The 13,137-nt window shown below is 57.2% G+C and overlaps 2 protein-coding genes across 2 annotated transcripts in view; both read left to right on the top strand.

Moving 5' to 3' along the window:
- The first annotated feature begins 3,248 nt into the window (after nt 1–3,248).
- Nucleotides 3,249–3,767, top strand: ASCL5 (achaete-scute family bHLH transcription factor 5). Its single transcript, XM_004578959.2, has one exon. It carries the CDS (start codon nt 3,249–3,251, stop codon nt 3,765–3,767), a length of 519 nt encoding a protein of 172 aa, XP_004579016.2.
- A 1,477-nt stretch (nt 3,768–5,244) lies between these two features.
- The window catches only part of CACNA1S (calcium voltage-gated channel subunit alpha1 S), a 55,352-nt gene continuing 47,459 nt past the window's right edge, over nt 5,245–13,137 (top strand). The window contains exons 1-2 of the mRNA XM_004578783.3: nt 5,245–5,453; nt 6,816–6,921. Of these exons, the coding sequence (XP_004578840.2) occupies nt 5,302–5,453; nt 6,816–6,921 (258 nt within the window). The 5' untranslated portion in view covers nt 5,245–5,301. The remainder of the gene's footprint in view (nt 5,454–6,815; nt 6,922–13,137) is intronic.

Raw genomic sequence — 13,137 nt, 5'->3', positions numbered from 1 at the left:
GCCACAAGCAGGGAGCTGGATGGGAAGCGGGGCTGCCGGGATTAGAACCAGGTCCCATATGGGATCCTGGTGCATGTAAGGCAAGCACTTTAGCAACTAGGCTACTGCGCCAGGCCCTCACGGAGCCCTTTGATTAGCAACCTCACTGCCTGGAGGCAGGGCTGAGAGGGAGTGGGGTGGTGAGGGAGGAGCACTGGGCAAAGCCAGGGAGTCCTTAGGCTCTTTACAGATCCCCGCACGTTCTGCGTGAGGAGGCTATGGGCACAGCCACTGCGGAGACAGCCAGGGCGGGGCTCACAGCTGCCTTTGCCGGATGAAGGCCTATCTAGCCCTTCCCACCCTCCACCCATGTCCATCAGCCGGCATCTGAGCATGCGCAGTGGGTCAGACAGGAGTCCTCACACTCCCACTTTACAACCTGGTCCCAGGGACCACTGTCAGGAAGCACCTCTAGGCTGCCTGTGTCCAGGTTGGGGGTCCAGGGAAAGCAGGGAGGGGACAAGGTAGAACTGGCTCTGCAGAGAGAGCTGCAACGGGCACAGAGGCAGGCAGCGAGGCTGGCAAGGGGCTGGCACAAGACAGACCGCAAGCTGGGGCAGAGGGCAACAAAGCTCTTCTCAGTGTTAAGTGGCAGCGGGAACCGCACACCTGCAGTGCACTGGGCACGGTGTACACCGAGGACAGACTCCATGTAACTGGCATCTCAGTGGGAGCTTTGGGAAAGTTCAGCACATCCGTGGGGCCCATCGGGGCACAGCAGATAAGGGCTGGTGAGGAACGGACATGGCTGGGGCCAAGGACCTCTCCCAGCTGATAGTCTGTGGCTCCGAAGGGCTAACACACGTGGGTTAACGCAGCCGGAGTCCTTCCACACTCAGAGGGAGAACTACTGTGTTCTCTTTCAGAACTACACTTTTCCGAGTAAGTTTAATGATGTAATATGTTGTCTTTAATTCGAAACAAATCGCATTGAATTGTGTGTGAGTTTTACCCACCTGTACATGTAAGAGAGTTTACATGCCATGAATTCATTCACAGACTCAGGGATCAAAGAAGACACTGAAAGAAAGCACAGTCACTGTGTTCCTCAGAGGCGCTCACGGACCCTGAACTTTCCCTAATACGTCCAGGAGTCTCAACTTGTGCACCCTTTGGACAGGTTAGAGTGCAGAAAATGGCCACCGGCTGCTGCACCACTTCTCACCACCACACTGCGGCGCTGTTCACAACAGCTTCTGCCTAGTTCAATGAGCTGTAAGCAGAGCAGTTTGCAGCCACCAGATCCTGCCCCCCAGGGTGAGGGTACAGGTGGGAGTGGGAGAAGCCTTGCTCTGTTTTTGGTTTTGTTGTTTGCTTGTTTTCTTTAGTTTTTGGCTTAGGCAGAAGCATAGCCAAGGTGCCGGACTCAGTGGTCCTCCCTGCAATGCATCCTCAAAGGATGCATCCTAAGCCACGGAAAGTCAGCTCCTCTTGGTGCCTAGCACTTGAGTAGGGAAGCCCGTGTTCGTGGCCAGGGACTGGAGTTAGAATGCCCTCTAGTGGACGGTGGGACCAAGCCGGCAGAGAAGTGTAGGCGGTAGCCAGGACCCTTGAGACAATCAGCCAAGGTATGAAATCAAGAATGAACAAAGATATCAAGAGGAACTGAGGCTGTGTCTGGGAGATTTATTTTTTTCCAGAAACTTCTCTTGAAAGTCATAAGGACCCCTGTGTCTGTTTCCCTTCAAGAGCATGTGCAAGTCTCCACTACCGTTTTTTGGTTGGTTTTTTGTTTGGCCTCGTTCAGCGCACAGGAAAAGCTAGCTGACAGTAGGGTCGGAGCTGCAGGAGAGGGTACAGAAAGAGACACTCTCCTAGGAAACCCAACTTGCCCCGGGGCTCCCCTAAACCAGGAAGGAGCTGGCCCCTTGCTGTCTGCTCTCTGGGCTGCAATCCATATCCCACCATACACCCCCCCACACTCAGCAGGCCGCAGTGTGGCCATGCAGGGGAGGGGGCATGGGCTGGGAGGTGATGCCTACCTACCTTGGATCTGATAACAGCACTTGTGGGGAGGCTTGGTGGCACCTGGTTCAGCACAGACCCCTCATTTCTGAAATAACAGCTTCCTACAGCTGGGGAAGAAGCCCTGTGGAGCCAGGTCCAGCCCAACAAATCCAGCCTTCTGCCTAATCTCCAGGGACTCTGCTGTGATCCATGTGGCAGCTGTCTTGTGCCAGGGGCTGGCTCACCTTGGGGGCATACAGGAGGGAAGGTGGGAATGCACCATGAAGGAGAAACCCAGGCCCACCTGGGGAGTATGGATCCCAGACCTCTGGTACCTCATGTGGCTGTCCCAGGCAGACACCTGAATGGACACCTGAGTGGCTGGCAGCCCAGCCTTCCACGGAGTCGTGGGATTTCTCCTGTGGCACCCACTGCTGACCTGCCAACTCCTGAGGCCCCTTGCTGGGCAAGGTCAGGTTCCAAAGGTCTCAGGGAGTCAGTCCCTGGAAAGCAAGACCCTGCAGGAGCCACTGGGGGCTGCCTCCATCTCCTACGTGGTTCCCACAAGTGAGTCCTCTCCTGGGAGGATGTTGTCCTTATCTCTATGGAAACCGCAGATCAAAGGTCACCAGGTATCCAGGGGTAAATGCAAAGTTTGAACCACATCTGGGCCCCCTTTCAAGATGTTCCCAACCCACGCAAAGAAGGAGTAATCCCAAGAAGCCTCTTAACTGACCTTTCACTTTCCTCCTCCTCTTCAGAAACACACGCCCTGGGGGACGCCCTCTGCTGACTCAGCTGCCCCCACTCACCAGAACGGCCTGGGACCTCAAAGACCTTCAGGAACAAGAACCAAGCACTGCGGGGGCCCTGGCATGGGGCCTCGGGGTTAGTGTCCGGGGAGGGCCCCTCACTGGGCTGCAGGTTGCAGGCACGGGCAGAGGCCACTTGTTTACCCATGGGTGCTGAGAGGGAGGGCGAGGGCCCTGGGAGTAGCACAGTGCCAGGTGCTGGACTGGAGATGGTTCCGGCTGAGCCCCCGCTCGGGGCCACAAGTGCCCGAGCCATGGCTTGAGCCAGGGTGTCCTGGGGAGCTACCTCACAGGGCACAGGGAGGCCCTAACACACAGACTCCCGGAGCAGCTGCTGGAGATGTGACTTGTCCTGTTGGCCAGGCCAGGGCAGACCCCTGCTCCTCCACCCCCCGGCAGGGGCCACGCAGTGAGGATCTCTGCACTCCAGGCCCCGCTCCCCGCAGCACCATGAACAACAACTTCTGCCGAGCCCTGGTGGACCGGAGGCCTGTGGGACCCCCCACGTGCATGCAGCTGGGCGTCATGCCGCCGCCCCCACAGGCGCCCCTGCCCCCCGCCGAGCCCCTGGGGCCCACACCCTTCCTGCTGTACCCAGGCCCCGCGGAGCCGCCCTACTGCGACGCCTACGCAGGCGTATTCCCCTACATGTCCTTCCCCGGCGCCTTCGGCGTCTATGACTATCCCTTCGAGCCGGCTTTCATCCAGAAGCGCAACGAGCGCGAGCGGCAGCGAGTCAAGTGTGTCAACGAGGGCTACGCGCGCCTGCGCGGCCACCTGCCCGGGGCCCTGGCAGAGAAGCGGCTGAGCAAGGTGGAGACGCTGCGCGCTGCCATCCGCTACATCAAGCACCTGCAGGAGCTGCTCAGCGCGCCACCCGACGGCCCCGTCCGCGCACCGCCCGAGTCTGCCGACTCTTCCCGCTTCTCCTCCTCTCCTTTCTTAGAGTCGGAGGAATCCAGCCACTGATCCGGCCTGATGCCGCCCCGGGACTCGCGGGGCGGAGGAGGAGCCGGCAGACTCCGTCCCACGCAGGAGCAGCGTGGAGGCCGCTGTGACATCCTTCCAACACCCCGTCCCACCACCGCCCATCAGCTCGAGGCGGAGGGGCAGGGGCAGAGCGACTGCGACGGGAGGCATCCCCGGCGGGTGCTGAGAGCGGCCGCTGCGCACTGCGTTACCTCCGAACCTGCCTCTCCACTTCTGCCCTGCCGTGGGTTGGAGAAAACTGGCATCCAGCTAGGCTTGGTGGCTCTGCTGCGTCCTCCGTGGCGGCAGGACCCTCGCCGATGTGTGTGGAGTCCCCAGCCTTGGGCAAGCCGGACTCTAAGAAGTGCCATGCCCGGCTGTCCACGAGATGACTTGAAAATACTAGCAACTTTGGAGGATGGAGAGGATACCCAGCCCCCTTGGGACGGACAGGTGTAGGGAAGAAGCAGGGTGTGTGTGCTGGTGGTCACAGTGGCTTCCTAGGAGGGCCACTCAATCCCTCTCCCACCCCCTGCAAGGTGGCTTTCTCCTTTTGCCCAGATTGCAATAAGGACTGCGATTTTTGCCCCCAGACTGTAAGCCTCTGGGGACACATAGGCATTGTGTTTGCACAAACGGCTAAATAAAAGGACTATCAAACTTGGTGACTTCTGGATGATCCTCCGCCCTTGCCTACCTTCACGCTCCTTTCCGGGATCTGGAGCGCTTGGGGCTGGGGTGCAGTGTCCTGCTCATGCAGCACCCCACAACTAGCACAGAGAGCTCAGCATTCACCAGGGACCACACAGGAGGGGCGGGGCCTAGAGATGAGACACACATCCATTGCACAGGTGGGAAGGGAGGGTCAACACAGTGTGGCGAGTGCTGTGCCAGACGTGTGCACCCTCCATGTGGCCCCAGGAGCCTTCTACCCTATTGGGAGGAAGTTCACCATGACCCTCATGTGGGGCATGCAAGAGTTGGGGTGCAAGTAAGAGAAGCCTTGGCCTGGGAAGGTCTGAGATGGACAGCATGGGGTTGGGGAGTGGGGCGGGGAGTTCCTGCTGAACCTGGCTGGGCGGGTAGGTAAGTGGGGACCCCAATCTCAGCCTTGGGATGGGGAGCTGGTCTGAGTTGCAGGTGCCAAATCATAGGCTGCCATACCCCAAACTCCACTGCCCCAACCTTACCCCATATCCATCCAGGTTGGACTGCTTCTACCCCACTCAGGATGTGTCCAAGTTCCCCACCCTCACCCTCGAGGGGGGAGGGGGCTCAGAATGGGATGTCACTGGCTGGACCAGGAAGAATGACAGCTGCCTGGTTGGACAGCCCCGCCGGCAGCAGGGAGCCGAGGGGAGGCTAATTTTACTACTGGGAACAGGGAGCCTAATCCTGCCACCCCTGCCCCGCCCACGGCTGGCTCAGCAGGCCAGGCTCGGCCCAGCAAACCCAGCCGTCCAGTCCCCAAGGCAGCGGGGCACTGGGGACGCAGGGAAGAGAGGGCCGTGGGGCAGGGGAGCAGGAGGAAGCCATGGAGCAATCCTCCCCGCAGGACGAGGGCCTGAGGAAGAAACAGCCCAAGAAGCCGCTGCCGGAGCTCCTGCCCAGGCCGCCCCGGGCACTGCTCTGCCTGACCCTGCAGAACCCCGTGAGGAAGGCTTGCATCAGCATCGTGGAGTGGAAGTATCCTTCTTCAGGCAGGCAGGGGCAGGGGGCTGGGAGCACACATAGCCCAGTGCCAGCGGCAGCTGGGGACTTGGCAGAGGGGGCACTGCCAAGGCCTGGGGCAGGGGAGAGAGGGACTGCTGAGACTTAAGGAACCCCAGCGGGAAGGCAATTCCAGTCTTGGATGTCAGCCACGGACGATGGATTGTAGGGCCCACTTCATGTAGATGGTGGCCAGCTGTGCTCAAATCTCCATCATCAAGGGCACAGCTGGGGTCTCGGGAGTGGCAGCTGACTCCTTGTGGAGCATAGCAGGGTGGCCTCTTGAAGAAAGCTCCCGTCCCCCAGCTAGTGGGTCTGACAGTGAGGAGAGTTGAGAGCCAGGGCTGAGGCAGGGTTGCTGGAAGCCTGCGCTGGTCCTAGTGGCTCCAAGATTCAGGCCCAACAACTGCCCCCCTCCCCCAAGGCTCTGGGAGGGAGCAGGAATGATGACAATGCCTGGGTTATTTGGGGCAGGGAGGAAGGAGCCCCAGAGAGGAGGGGAGGCCTGAGTCAGGTGGGCTGTGAGAGCAACTCCTCGGGAATACTTGGAATATTTCCTAAGGGTTTGGGAAGGCTGGGCTGCCTCCAGCTGTTCCCTGGAAAAAAGCAGAGTGAGGAGGGTGAAAAGATGGAGTGGAGTGAGATTGCGGTGTGGAGCCAGGGGCAGCCCTGCAACCATACAAGGCCGCAGTACTCTCACCTGGGCCTCTCTCTCCACCTGCCTCCTGCCAGGGCTCCCCCACTGCCTCTTGTGCTGCCTCGACTGCTCAAGAAGGAAAGGTGGATTTTCCCTCCCTCCATGCGCGCGGTATGCCTGCCTGTCCCACCAGCTCACACTCTCCCTCTCTGCCTTTCCCCAGCTCCTGCACACCTGTTGCCTGGGGTCACGCAGTCCAGGAAGGCTGCCCACCCGCTTCTGGGGACTCAGGCCTGTGCAGCAGGCGCTGAGCCCCAGGTCTGCAGCAGCCCCCAGGCCCCTACCTGTTTTTATGGGTGAGCTCCCGCAGGGGGCCTGGCTAGCATCTCAGAATCATGGCTCCAAGGAGGAAGAGGAGGTGGCAACATGCAACATGGCTCGCACATGTGCCTAGAGTGGAACAGAGTAACTGTCTGCTCACAGAGAGGAACCACCCTGTTTCTGGGGAGTAGGGACTGAGCCCCCAGGTTAGGCCCCACAGCAGAGCAGGGAAGGGACAGCAGGGCCGAGTGCTGGGGTACAACCCACCATGTGGTGTTACAGTCACAGCTCAGAGGGAGCTGGTGCTTGCTTCTCCTCTACCCTGCATCCCCCACCCCCATGCCTTAACCCAGACTGGCCCTCCTTAACCCAGACCCCAGACCCTTTGAAACCATCATCCTGCTCACCATCTTTGCTAACTGTGTGGCCCTGGCTGTGTACCTGCCCATGCCTGAGGATGACAACAACTCGCTGAACCTTGGCCTGGTAAGACCGTGGGCCAGACTGCCCTGGCCCTTGCTCACACCTCGCTGTTCTGTGGGCAAAGAACCAAGGCCTCCAAGACCAAGAGAGGGGACAGGAAGGGACCTGCCCACCCCATAGCTAGGTAGTCATGCTGGCGGACTCCGTAGAGTGTCCAGCTCAGTGCTAAACAGTTTGTTGTGTTATTCAAGCTCCATGATTAATCCTGGGGGAAGTTACTCGTCGGTGGGGTTGCATCATTATTCTCATGGAAAAGACCAGGCATGTCGGGCCTCACTACCAGATCTGAGACTCAGAGCCGTGGCAGGCTAGACTGGCCTTCAGTGTCGGTCTTGGGGTCCCTCCTCAGCCTTCAGGTGAACTATTTTCAGGCCTTGGGTCAGAGGCTGACGACTTGGGCAAGTGACTCTGCCCTCCACAACAGGTGTCAAGTTACCGTTGTGCTTCTGGCATCTTGAGACAAAATGGCTGCCCCCAGTGTGTGCTGGTGGCCACAGGGGTTTCTTTCGGGGCTGTGAGCTAGAGCTCCCCATCCTCCTCGGGGTATGGTCAGGGCTCCAGGACCTAGGGGGATGAGCTCCCTGGAAGAGGCAGAGGTGATTGGCAAATACAACAGATAGGATGTCAGTGACAAGAAGGAGGAGGAAAAAGGGAGGAGCCCACCACACCAGCCGCTGCTGTGTTCTGTCAGCCAGAGGGGACGGGAGGGAGGAAGGCAGGGGCCCTCGGACCAGTGGCTGCCTGTGGGTGACTGAGGAAGGCGGGGGCTCCCGAAGCTTCTAAGAAGGGAGGCTTGGGGCTCACGTCTGCACTAACTCCCTGCTGCCGTCGTCCTGGTACTCACTGAGCGTGGAGCTGTGAACAGAACAGACTTAGTTCCCTTCATAATGGAGCTTAATCAGATCCACTGTTCCAGGAAGTTACTGTTAAGCTGATTAAATAAGAAGATGGGGAAATGGCAGTGGAGATGGGTGAAGCTGAGGGACACTGGGCCATCCAGGGACAGGGCCAGGCTGGTCCTGGGGCCAGCTGAGACCCAAAGGAGGAGGACAGGGACAGCTTCCTGGGCAAATGACCTGAGCAGTTCCACAGATTTCCCAGCTTAGGGGACCCCACGCTTGAGGTTTAATTCTCTAGGGGCTTGGTGTCGAGCTGTTAATTAACTTGGTCTGTGGGGTTGGGTTTTATGGGTGAAGTCGACTGGCCCAGGGCACCCACACCAGGAGCTTAGCTCATTCATGGTCTGCCTTCTACCACCACTTCCCTGCATCATCAAAGGGTGGCTTCTCAACTCAACCTGGCTTCTTGCCACCTGGGGGGGGCGGGGGTTAGAGTTTGAGCCTGAGCTCTTTTGTTTTTTTCTTTCTTCTTCTTTTTAAAATTTTATTTACTTTACTCGAAAGTTACAAAGACAGAGAGAAAGAAAGATCTTCCATCCACTGATTTATTCCCTAAGTGACCGCAATGGCCAGATCCAGGCTGGTCCAAAGCTGGGAGCCAGGAGCTTCTTCTGGTCTGCCATGTGGGTACAGGGGCCCAAAACCTTGGCCATCCTCTGCTGCTTTCCCAGGCCATAACCAAGGAACTAGATCTAAACTGGAGCAGTTGGAACTCAAACCAGCACCCATATGAAATGCTGGTGCCACAAGTGGAAGATTAGCTTGCTATACCACTGGCCCCTGAACTGTTTCTTAATTTATGGGCAGGAGCGGGAAAGCCTTAGGGTTGGGTCTGTGGGCCTTGGTGTCTCAGCTGTCTTTGGGAAGAACATGATTGCGTTGGTCTATATTGTGGGCAAGGTTGAGCAGATCTGAGTGAAGGGAGACGCCTGGCCCCACTTGTCTGCCCCTGGCCTGGGCCCAAGATGTCAGATTGTTGTGTGTGCATGTGTGTGTGATATGTAGGGCAGACTGGGAGGAGATGCCTGTGACGGTGTGCACCTTTCCCCCACAACACTAAATCAATGATAAAATGCCATGATACACTTGAAAAAAATTTGAGAAGCTATATATGTTAGTACCTTCTTCAGCAGTAGTCCTACTTTTCCAGATGGATCCCCTGTTATAATTTGTACTATCCTTGCTCCTCCACTATTAGGTGGCCATTCATGGATGAGGAATTAGGGTGGGCCAGGCAGGAAGAGGGTTAGGGTGAGCCAGGATCTAGAGGTGAGGTAAAAAAGAAAGGTATCTAGCCAGCCAAGTATGGGTCGTGATGAATGGGAAAAAGCAAGGGAGGGAGAGAAGCAAGCAGGCCAGACCAGAGATGGGTCGGTCAGATGAACAGAAGGGGCCACAGAGGGTGCCTTACAGGTGGGAGTGGATGGATGGGTTCCTGACTGCAGGTGGGGTGGTGGCCCTGGGGACAGAGAGGGCAAGGCTGACACCGGGGTGTGGCTTGGGGCTCAGAGCTGGTGGTGGTGACACCAGGGGCAGCATGGAACTAGCAGGGGGAGAAAGTGGCTCAGCCTTTGATGTGCTAGGTTCCAGGGTCTGTGTCCACTGAGTGAGCAGTGTGAGGAGTTGACATCATAAGAAACCTCACCTTGGCATGTGGCAGGGCTAGGGTGCACCAAGCTTCCCACAGGTGGCTTGCAATGCCAAGTCAAGGGAAGTGGGCACACTTGACTGTGGACTGTCGCTGTGAAAGGGGCTTCTCCGGGTGGTCCCTCCAGGAGCCCTCACCTGCCCTCACACCATCTCCTTTCCTGCAACTGTGAATCTCTGTTGGTCCAGAGGCACCCCGACTCTGCTGGTTCTGTGTTGGTGGGAAAGTTTGAGGTCCTTTTGGTACAGAAGAAGAAACTGGGGATGGGGAGCGGTGGTGAGGGTCTGAGGGAACACACAGCTGGCCCAGGAGGGAGAAGAGAATTGGCTGCTCATGCCTGGCCAGGAGGGGGAGATGGGCTCCAAGCTCAGCAAGATGGGAGGAGCCGCGCGACATGCGGTTAGGAGAACATTGGCTGTGTGATCTGAAGCAGTTATTTAACCCTCATTTGTTTTTTGTTTGCTTGTTTGTTTGTTTTTTTGAAGATTTTATTATTATTGGAAAGCCGGATATACAGAGAGGAGGAAAGACAGAGAGGAAGATCTTCCATCCGATGTTTCACTCCCCAAATGAGCAGCAACAGGCCGGTGTGCACCAATCCGATGCTGGGACCAGGAACCTCTTTCGGGTCTCCCACGTGGGTGCAGAGTCCCAAAGCTTTGGGCCGTCCTCTACTGCCTTCCCAGACCACAAGCAGGGAGCTGGATGGGAAGTGGAGCTGCCGGGATTAGAACCGGCTCCCATATGGGATCCCGGGGCTTTCAAGGCGAGGACTTAAGCCACTAGGCCACGCCACCGGGCCCTTAACCCCTCATTTGTAAAGTGGGGTGATATGTTCTTTTCTTTTTTAAGCCAAGATTAATGTATTTATAGGAAAGGTTGAGTGGTAGAGAAAGAGAAAAAGGGGAGCCTGGGCCTCTGTCCTTGCCTCCCACATGGGTGGCAGGAATCCAAGCACTTGGACCATCATATGCTGCCTTTCCAGTACCTTAGCAGGAAGCTGGGTCAGAAGTGAAGCAGGGGCTGGCATCAGGGCATAGTAGACTAAGCCTCTGCCCGCAGCACCAGCATAAGCACTGGTTCAAGTCCTGGCTGCTCCACTTCCAATTGAGCTCTCTGCTTCTGGCTGCTAGGAAAGCAACAGAGAATGGCTCAAGTCCTTGGGCCCCTGCACCCACATGCGCGACCTGGAAGAAGCTTCTGACTTTGGATGGGCTCAGCTCTGGCCATCACTACCATTTGGGAAGTCAACCAGTGGAGGAAATATCTTTTTCTTTCTCTGTGACTCCCCTTTCTGTAACTGTGCCTATTAAAATAATAATAGTTTTTTTATTCCAAAAAGTGGAATAGCTGGGATTTATCATGCTCTGATATGGGATGCTGGGGCACAGACAGCAGTTTAACTCCATGCCCCAGCCCTGACTTTGTGATCTTTGGGAAATCACTGGTGAATCCAAGACCTTCTAAGTATGGAGCCTTACCTACCAACAGAAGGAACTGGGATCACACAGGTCCACGGAGCTTTGGGCTGGGCTTCCCAGCCAGGAAGCCTGGACAACTACCCCCCCACCCAGATGGTTCTAGCAAAGGGCTCAAGCTTCACAGCTTTGCCCAGGGATTAGCACAGATAGAAGGCTTCCTCTTCCCTCTACCCCTGTCAGGCAGCTTGCCCCTTCCCTTTCTGAAACCTCTGAATACCTGACCGGCCCACTGGGCACCTTGGTCATAAACCACCTCAATACCCAGCACGCTGGGAGCCCATGGTGGTCAGGACCTGTTGTAGGGCCCGAGTGCCCACAAGCAGCTATTATTGTTAGGTGTGTGATGGATGAGGAAACCCAGATGTGAGAGAGGAGCCAGGCGGAGCCATCCCTGGCCTGAGGACACAGATCCCACTAGCTACAATCCTACTCACTCCAAGCTGTGGAGTAGCCACCTGACCATGCCAGAAAGGATACTCACAGCATCCTGTGGGACCCCACTGGACCAGAGAGCAGCTGTCTGAGGGTTGGGGGTGTGTTGCAAGGAGTACTGTGGCTAATAGAGCCTTTCCCAGGAGAGTGGAGGACTGGGAAAGGGGCACCTGTGTCAGAGAACCGGGGCCAGCGGAAGAGCAGGGCGAGCCATGACCAGACCCCAGGCCCTTGCTCTGCAGCCCAGACCAGGCTTTCAAAGCCAGCCCTGCCCTCAGGTGCTGCCTGCTCCCCAAGACTTAAAGGGGTTCTTCTAGAGTGAGTCCCCGGAATGATTCGAGGGAGACATTCCAGGGTCACTACATCACCCCATGGTCAGCCTGAGGGGGTCTCTGTGACAATGCGCAATGACGATAGGGCTCCACTAATTTCTGGCCATGGCCTAGAGTGGAAGCCTCGTCCCCCTTGGCTCATGGCTTCACTAAAGCAGTCCTATGTGGAAGTGCGAGAACAGTACTGGGACAAAGCCAGGTGGGCAGAAGCAGGCACAGGTGTCCTGTGACACCAGGGGAAGAATGAAGGGTCAGGATTGCCATTGTGACTTCCAGGCTGGCTAATGGCATCCCAGGTAAGGACACTGCCTACCAGGCTGTCCTTCCAGCGCATAAGTCCTATGAAAGTCCAGGGACTGAGTAGTGCGAGTGCAGTGAAGGGGTGTCCCCAGGTTTAACAGGGAGGGGCAAATGGGAGGATGTCTGCCCACCAGGGAACACTGGGTGGTGCCCCTCCCACCAGCAAGGATTCTCAGGCACCAATATCAAATTGACCGAAATGGGGAAGCTGTGAAGTCACTGCTGGCCAGGCCTGCTCCCAAGTGTCCCAAAACAAGGAGATGGAGTCCTCCCATGGCCTGATTTCCAAACTTTGGACAATCCTTATTAACACTGGTCAGGCCACTATTGCCTACTGCTGCCATGTTTATTCAGCCCCTCTGGGCTCCCAAGTGGCTCACCAGCCCCCTGCTGCATTCCTGGGGTTCAGGTTGCCACCCTGTAGCCTCTGGCACTCAGGGCGGTTGTCTTTTTATAGGGTCAGGAATGCGCTGCTGCCTGTTCCACCTGCTGTGTGGGACGGGTGAGATCTTGGAAGGACCCCCTGCTCTAGCCTGGTCCCTTGGAGCCCCAGGACCTACAGGGACAAGTGAGGCTGAAAACTAAAGGAAACCCCAGCTGTCAGCCAGCCTGAGGGTTCAGCTTCCCTGAAGGCTGTGGATGCAGCAGTAACCCAACAGCAAATGCCCCAGGACAAGTCCTGGCTGTTGGCTGCGTGGGTCAGGGAAAGCAATGGAGCTTTCAGGTCCTGCAAACTGCCTCTCATCTGGGCCTTGAGGCCTTTTCCCAACTGCTGGCAACAGGACCCTCTCTGGACCATCAGAATCACCTGGCTGGTTGGAGCCTGGCTCTGCAAATGCACATTCTGTTTGCACTAACAGCTATGGCCACACTGAACCCAGGCCCATGGAGGGCGCAGTGGGAGACCTGGGGGGTGGATCTGGTGGATGCATTCTAATGTCCCATCTTCCTTTGGAGTCTGGACCTGTACGCAGTACTGCCCCTCAGTAGCTGTGTGCTCCTGGGGAACTCACTCAACCTTTCTGTGCTTCCATTACCTTACCTGTAAAGTAGGGGTGAGGGGGTCCCATGGACAGGGCTTGGGTCAGGATTAGATGGACACATGTGCCTGAATCAGTGGCTGCTGC

The sequence above is a fragment of the Ochotona princeps genome, chromosome 10, assembly GCF_030435755.1.
Source record: "Ochotona princeps isolate mOchPri1 chromosome 10, mOchPri1.hap1, whole genome shotgun sequence".
NCBI classification, from domain to species: Eukaryota; Metazoa; Chordata; class Mammalia; order Lagomorpha; family Ochotonidae; genus Ochotona; species Ochotona princeps.
This window is presented reverse-complemented; position numbering and strand designations above follow the sequence as displayed.

Coding starts and splice junctions, on each gene's coding strand:
- ASCL5 (XM_004578959.2), top strand. CDS start 3,249: ATGAACAACAACTTCTGCCGAGCCCTGGTGGACCGGAGGCCTGTGGGA.